Source organism: Rousettus aegyptiacus, unplaced genomic scaffold, assembly GCF_014176215.1.
Source record: "Rousettus aegyptiacus isolate mRouAeg1 unplaced genomic scaffold, mRouAeg1.p scaffold_m13_p_2, whole genome shotgun sequence".
In the NCBI taxonomy this organism is placed as follows: Eukaryota; Metazoa; Chordata; class Mammalia; order Chiroptera; family Pteropodidae; genus Rousettus; species Rousettus aegyptiacus.
Window position 1 is genome coordinate 46049868 of NW_023416295.1, and position 8368 is coordinate 46058235.

General features: G+C 32.5%; 1 protein-coding gene across 2 annotated transcripts in view; it reads left to right on the top strand.

The window, feature by feature from the left end:
- The window catches only part of OLA1 (Obg like ATPase 1), a 146067-nt gene extending 138005 nt beyond the window's left edge, over window positions 1-8062 (top strand). For both annotated transcript variants that reach the window (XM_016134936.2, XM_016134942.2), the window contains exons 8-11: window positions 1026-1166; window positions 1857-1953; window positions 3987-4109; window positions 7551-8062. In XM_016134936.2, the coding sequence (XP_015990422.1) occupies window positions 1026-1166; window positions 1857-1953; window positions 3987-4109; window positions 7551-7652 (463 nt within the window). In that variant the 3' untranslated portion in view covers window positions 7653-8062. The remainder of the gene's footprint in view (window positions 1-1025; window positions 1167-1856; window positions 1954-3986; window positions 4110-7550) is intronic.
- The last annotated feature ends 306 nt before the right edge of the window (window positions 8063-8368 follow it).

The following is an 8368-nucleotide window of genomic DNA, read 5'->3' on the forward strand; positions in this document are numbered from 1 at the left end:
CATAGTATTCCAGAATCATTGGCATATATACTAGGATTATCTGAGAATGAAAATGAATAATAGTAATTAGTGCTAATATTTGTTAACTATATGCCAGGCATTACTTTTCTAGGTTCCTTACAACTTTTGTTATCTCCATTTTTATAGATGAAGAAACTGAGGCTTAGAAAGGTTCAATAAATAACCTACCCCAAGAATAAAAAGGTAGCAAAGTGGTAGGGTCGGAATTTGGTTAATATATTTACTGCACTTATTTCATTTATGTTCTAACTACTACTTTGTCAAAACACTCCACACTTTGAAAGAAAAAAAAAATCACTCAGTCCTCTTTTCAGGTAATACTTGGTATCAGTTTCCTAACTGATTAGGCTTTTCCAACCCTTTGCAATGAAAGGAATTTATTTCCTCTGCAGTTCTATTATTCATGATCCTACAAAAGTGAGATTCATAAGAGCGGTATGTACATAATCGACTAGGTTTGTAAATCTGTATTTCTGGACATATTTGTTTTGATTATCAGGAATCTCCCTCAAAACTAATACAACTGTAAGCTCTGAACCAGGCTTATAGATATCTGGATAGAACAGATTATTTATTTGCCAAAGACTGTTCAAAATGAGCTGACACTTTTAGATATGATTTCTATACAAATAGAACTTTATGTTTTGTTTTTTTTAAAATCTACTTTGTAAAGTAAGGAAAATAAATCATAAAATTGAGATGTTCAAGGGCACTGGTGTTATTGCTGAACAAATTCAGTATAACTTTAAAAAGTTTTAAAATATTTGTGTTATGGTTCCTACAGATAATGTGCTAAAGTAAAACTAGATTACAGTAAAATATTATGGCGTATACCTGAAGCAATTGCTGCCTGTTAATGCCTTGACCTTGGAAAGCTATACACAAAAGATGGCATCATAAAACCGTGCAATTCTTATGAATATGTATGTGCTACTTGATAATAATGAATGTGGTACAGTCATGCATGCACTACAAGATAATGTTGTGCCCTTTTTTGTCTACAGGTTGATAAAAATTAAAGAGTGGGTGGACAAGTATGACCCAGGTGCCTTGGTCATTCCTTTTAGTGGGGCCTTGGAACTCAAGTTGCAAGAATTGAGTGCTGAGGAGAGACAGAAGTATCTGGAAGCGAACATGACACAAAGGTTAATTAGCATTCATTTTCCCTACACTTTATTATCAACTATTTCCTTGCAGTAATTTAATTGCTTGCGCTGATAGAATAATAAATGACAGAGTAATTACCATTATAAAGAGGGAATCTTCTCCTTTCTTTACCATGAGACAGAGTGAAAAGATTTATTTTAAATTAAGTTTTTAACTGTCATCTGTCATCTCCGTACAGTGTTTTAATTATAACATAGGTATTAGTTATGTATATTTTTGAGAAGGAATGATCGCCAAAACTCTTTCGTCATGTTCAGTGGGGGAGGGGAAAGGGTGAATCAGTTGCCTTAATTTTTTCTGAGTAACCATAATATATTGTTTAAACATTGGGTTTCAATCAAATAATTTTGCGTTCATGACCTGTGTGCTGGAAATAACTAATATTGGAGGAAAATAGCCATAGGATGGATAGATCAAGTTTTTCTCTTTAATATAATTAACAATTTAAAAATGATACATTCAGACTAATATAATTAAAACCAGTTTTAGAAGGGATTTTTTAGAAATAGTTATATGCTTTCTGACCTCTTCAAGTACATTATAAGAGATAAATGGTCATTTACTAATATTCTTAGTATTTTCTGCTTGAAATGAATAATTTTAGCTCTATACCAATCTCTTGCACAGTCAACTTGTATGTTGAGTGAATTTGTTTCATTTTATTTCAGCGCTTTGCCAAAGATCATTAAGGCTGGGTTTGCAGCACTCCAACTAGAATACTTTTTCACTGCAGGCCCAGATGAAGTGCGTGCATGGACCATCAGGGTAAGATTCATACTTATTCATCAGCTATATCCAGTTCCACACTATTGAATTCAGATTGATATCACTGACTTTGAAGTTTGTCATGGTGGCGGTTAGCTAGTCATTACAGATGAGGTTTTTGTCCAGGATAACTTTAATTATTTGTGAGCTGCTGAACAGTGAAAGTGGAGCGGCATTGATTGAGGCAGGTAACAATTGATTCTGCCTATTACATAGTCTGAATTTCTTCATCCTGTAGAATCTGTCTACCCTCCTCCTGTGGTCAGAGATAAGACGCACCAGTATTGTGCTTGCTTAATCTGTGTGACTGGGTTTGTCTGCAGTGAAATTGATGTTGCTTTTCATTTTGTATTCGCTAAGTTTGTTTGGGTTGCGGGTGGTTCTTTCCTCCTTTGCTTTGCTTGGATTACATTTTCAGCAATAAAAGCAATATGACATCATTATGCTCTTCATAGATACACAGTTGGGCTCAAAAAGCTAAACTCAATGTGTAATAATTTCATGCCTTTTGTAATTCGAATTTATAGAAGTAGTGTTTATTTTTGTTATGTTATATATTCAATCTTTAAAAATATGTATTTTGAATATTGAAGTATACTGATTACAAGAAAGAATGACTAATTTATTCCCAGAGGACAATAGAAACTGAACTGTAATGGCTTGCTTTTAAATGTAAATATATTGTAATACAGTAGTTACTATTGAAAAATATTTTGAAATATATGTAGTCCAAAATAGTGTTGTAGAATATGAAAATAATGTCAGAACTTTTAGAAATACTTGGTCTTATATACTCTTTTTTTTTAATGCTTTTTAAATATATGCTACATAATTAATTTGGGCTGCTTTGAATTCTGTTAACACTTGCTACTGCAGTTTATTGTTACATTTATTTTGATTTAACATGGATAGGAATATGAAGGCAGTTCAACATAATGTTAAATGCATTGTATAAGTGTGAGATTGACTTTTCTTTTATCTCCTCTTCCCTTTGTAAAAAAAAGTGTTTGATTTCTAACCAAGGTTTTTTTTATATGTAGACTTACAAAATAATGTCAAAGCAAATCTGAGTTGGTAACCAAATTGCCGGGGTTTATTTTTACTACATATTTTAAAGCCTTAAAACTTCCAAACTTAAGTATGTGTAGCAGGAAAGATAACATGTTCTGGGCTTGAAAATGTGAAAGCTGGTTTATCTTAAGACTGATTGTAAGTATCCATGATTTAATGTGCTAAGATATTTAGTCAGGTAAGCATCAGTGAGTAGCCATATTAACCCAATACATCTTTTATTGTAAAAACTGTGCTTTATAGTGTCAGACTTCTTATCACTTTAACATGCTTTATTAAGCAGGCTTTAGGTCACCATTATTTCTCAGATTTCTTTCCATGGTTGTGTGTGTCTGGATGTAGGTCCTTGTAATTTAACACATGGAGTAATTATAAGACATTTTTCTTTTTATATCAACTTGAATTTTTCTAAATGATGATTAGAAGCAGAGTATATAATGTAAAATGCTTGAAATTTTTATTATTAAAATTTTATGAGAATTTCAAAATTATTTGCCAAACATTATATGATTTGTTAGAAATATCTTTAAAATGTCCCTTTATAATTGATTTTTATATTTTCTTTAGATGAGCTGAAAATACCAAGGCTTTTTATCTTTTTAAAACCTTTGATAATTCATCTTGAAAGTTACTTTGAAATTCTTATTTTTTTTTCCACTGTGAAGAATAGAAAATCGAAATGAAACCCAGGCCCAAACCAGAACACTGCATCCAAATCAATAAAGCTGTGGATGACTGTTAGGAAAAACAAAGCTTACTGCTTTAATATCTACTGGTCTGTCTTTGCTGAATCTGCTGCACAGATAGTGCTCAGTGTTGAAAATGCACTAATTGTGTATCTGACATCTTAACTGATATTAAACTGAGTTTAAGTTGACTCCAACTGCAGATCAGAAAAAAACTCTATGCTTAAATCAATCATCTTAAATGCAATTAGTTTTCTCTGGTCTTTCTTTTCAAAGAAAGGGACGAAAGCTCCTCAAGCTGCAGGCAAGATCCACACAGATTTTGAAAAAGGATTCATTATGGCTGAAGTAATGAAATACGAAGATTTTAAAGAGGAAGGTTCTGAAAATGCAGTAAAGGTAAGGAATTATTTTTAGTTTTATATTTTATGGTATTTACTAATATGAAGATACTCATGATTAAAATAAGCAGCCATCTTTTAAACTGTGTGTAGGGTTTAGTATTACTATCAAATGATTGGAGAACTATAGTTATTTACAGGCTTTTAGATAATTTTTTAAATGTAGGAATTGTCATTCAGTAATTTTGTGGTTTTCTAAAACTGAAAATAAAAATAAACTAGTTTTAAGTAATTATAAATTTCAAAGAATCTGTTCACTGATGGCCAATGAAAAATTATGCTTTTTACATTTGAATATCTAAATTAGAGGTAATATGAATATGGTTATGATTAATTCAAGGAAAGGGACAAATTTAGTTAAATAAAATCTGTTCTTACTGAAACTTCATGGTAGTACTTTTTTTTGAAGATCTTTGGGAATTTGATTTGCTTTCTCAACACTAGAGGGCAGGTCCAAAATTGTGCTTTATTTTAACTAATAAGTATAATTTGATTTGCTGCTACTAATAGTGAGGCAATGTTATACATGAATAATAAATGATTTTTTTAAATGTAAACTCCGAGGCTTAATTTTGTTTGGCTTTATTAGATTTTACTTAGCAGGATCTCATAGGAATGTCTCTATTCGATAGGTCAAGTAATTAAACTGACATTGTAGGAAGGCTTCTTTATCTTTACTTTGATGTGTGAAGACTACTGTAGGAAATGTTAAAGAATTTATAGAGATCCCTGCTGTGTTTACTATTTCATAATTGGAAAAGAATGCAGAAAAGTTTATTTTACTGGTATCATTGGAAAGATCATCCCAAACAGCAGGACTTTAATAGAACTTCTGGGTCCCTAGGAAGAGGAGGGAAAAAATCCTGGTATAATTGGTTCATTGTGGAATGAGAGCCATTTTGGTTTTTTTAAAGGAGTGAGAGAAGTTATAGTTTATAGCTAAACAACATCATTAACTTTTCAGTGGTGTCATCTGTATCAGTAGATAAGTATGCAAATATTGAGATTAAACTTTGTCAGGAATGCTAATTAGATTTGAGAATCTCTGGTTATTTTTCAACATGCTACACATCATGTTGGCATATTTATTTTTCATAGAATAAAGATGATTAAAATAAGGGTTTTTTTCTCTTACTGGAATTCAGCAATCAGATGCTGCTTTTTTGTACTTTTATGTGATAAACCTGTTTTACCAATTTTTAATAAACTTGAAAGATGTGTAAACTGTGACTACTTCTTTTAACAATGCAAGGACACTTTATAATATACAATAAAATAATATCTCCTGTTTGTAGAAATGCTTAACATGAACTGAGAGCTTGTATGCTATCAATTAGAAAAGATTGACCTTTGGATTTTCAGCTTATAATACCATTAAGTGTTTTATGTGATTTTTAATCTCCAAAACTAACATTTCAAAATTTGCACACCAAGTAAATAGAGCATTTATGAATTGTTTTATGCTCTTATTCAACAAATATTTACTTGCATATTATCAGGTAGGTTTTAGGTTTGAGAGCAAGAGTCTGTGTATGTGTATGTATGTGTATGTGCTTCTAACACCAGTGCAGCATAACTAATTTAATGCCAGTGCTGTGAACTATATACTGAATAGCTCTGTGTGGGCTTTGTAGTCTACAGGGATATCACATTATTAGCAATCATATCTGCTTAGGCAAAGCTGGCTTCTACAGATGGCTGCTTTCAAGTGCAAATGAACTGGTTAGACGTGTCTTGTTTAATACATACTCAAGATTCACAAATGGGTATTGATTTTTTTTTTCAACCAGTGTTTCTGATAGCAGTGGAAATGGATTAAATGGTCTCTAGAGAATTTAAAGGAACACTGTCACCTTTAATTAATAGTAAACTTGAGTCATAACAATATATGTAAACTTACATTAATATGTTATGTCAATATGTATTTGATTTAAGTTGTCTGTATAGTTTTATAACAGTGGGCTTTATATTCTCAAAATAAGTAGCATATGGGCTTCATACATCACATGTATTTATAAAAGTCATGTGAGAGAGCCTTTTAGAATATTAGAGTATCATGGCTTTTTAAAAATGAGCTTTGTTTTAATAGCACACATTATTAGTAGGTGATTAGGTAGGTAGGTAGATAGATAGATAGATAGTCTAGATATTTGAAAATATGCTTACTAGGGCTCTGTGATCTGGTTTGTTGATTTTAACCTCAGATGTATGATCTTCATTCACTAAAAAACAGTGTTTTTTCTGATTAGTATAATTACACTTGATTTCAAACATTCTTATCAATATCTTCAAAAGGAAGAACTGATATTGCTGGGCAAAGGTTTCATGTTCTCAGTGAATTCTAACAGGAAAATACTTTTGAGAATTTTTTACAAAAGATGCTCGAGTCCTCATTGTCAAGTGGTCAATGGTGGGGCCACGTTGGAGCTGTGTCGGTGTATGCAGTGTTAAACTTAGATACTCAAGAGCCTGTTGTGCTTAGGGTAAAATGTGTGTGCTGTGCCACAGGCTGAGCCTGGGTCCCTGGAACTGCGGCTTGTTTGTGTTAGAGTTGTATAAGCCAATCCCACATCTAGATCTGCATACCAGCAGGTGGAATCAGTTGCGTTGCCGACTAATATACAAGTGGAAAAAATATCTGCCTTTGCAGTTCCAACCTGTTAGAGTCTGCTTGTAACTAGGGCTGTTAGTCAGTGGAGGCATATCTTGTTGTATTGTGCTTCGCTTTATTGCGCTTCATAGATGTTACCTTTTTTTACAAATTGAAGGCCAGACCCTCTACCAGCAAAAAGATTATGACTCACTTTATTGCAGTGCTCACTTTATTATGGTGGTCTGGAACTAAACTCGTGATATCTCCATGGTATGCCTGTAATCTTCGTGATGAATTCTAGTATACACCACTATTTATGGTCATTGACAAGACTAAATAAAAAACTACAAGGAAATAATTTTAAAATCTGTGCATTACCATAGATAATACTTTCCCTTGTAGCAAACTTCCCTTTTGACATCACCAGCATCACAAAAGGATTTCTTCAAGCAAATAAAGAAGCTTTCAACTAGTTATATAGTCTTTTTTTCCTGGTTGGTTTGATTTGTTTTGTTACAGTGACTTGCTGGATGTTTGCAGACACATCAGAAATGTACCATAAACAGCATGTAATGAAACTTAATGATATTGGTATAATTACATTTATCTACCAACAATTTAGTGAAGAATACATTATGATTATGTATGTATGGAAAACTGAGTTCTGCCCAAATCAGGAATACTTTGCTTTTCTCCAAGTCTAGTTTAGAACTTGTATGCCTTCCTATATTTCTTTTTTTTAAATATGACCCAAGAAGTATAATACTTTTTTGCATCTGCTCCTACCATTTACCTTATGCATTTAGTTGTAAAATAACCCGTTTCCTCTATATTTCCTATTTTCAGGCTGCTGGCAAGTACAGACAACAAGGCAGAAATTATATTGTTGAAGATGGAGATATTATCTTCTTCAAATTTAATACACCTCAGCAACCGAAGAAAAAATAAATTTTAATTATTGCTCAGATAAATGTACAATTTCCAAAAGGCACATGAATTTTTTAATTAAAATTTCTGAAAACTGAAGGGACAAACAAAGTTGGGGGGATGGGAATCTTCTACAAACAGAATTATTTTTATTTGTTTTAAAATTAAAATACTGTGTACCCCCAATGAAATGCAAGTTCACTAATGTGAACAGCTTTGCTTTTCACGTGATTAAGACCCTACTCCAAATTGTAGAAGCTTTTCAGGAACCATATTACTCTCATGATACTTCATTAATCTCCATCATGTATGCCAAGCCTGACACATTTGACAGTGAGGACAATGTGGCTTGCTCCTTTTTGAATCTACAGATAATGCATGTTTTACAGTACTCCAGATGTCTACACTCAATAAAACATTTGACAAAACCAGCCTTGGTGTGTTTGGGGATGTCTGTATTGACTGACTGTAGTGTGCTGAATGCGATACGGCACCTGGTGGTTGCTGATTACAGAATTTTAAGGCGTATGTATGACACAGTAACTGGCAGTGTGGGGCAGCTGCAATTGTATCTTAAAAGTGAGTCTTTCATGGGAATCAGAAGAATAGTATACTAGGGATTTGTCTCAAGAAAGTTAATTAATTTGTAGATGGACATTTATTGAAAGATGATAGCAACAGTGTTACAAAGAATATAACATAGGTGATTGTGACCAAAAAGAAAATAATGCTGGGGA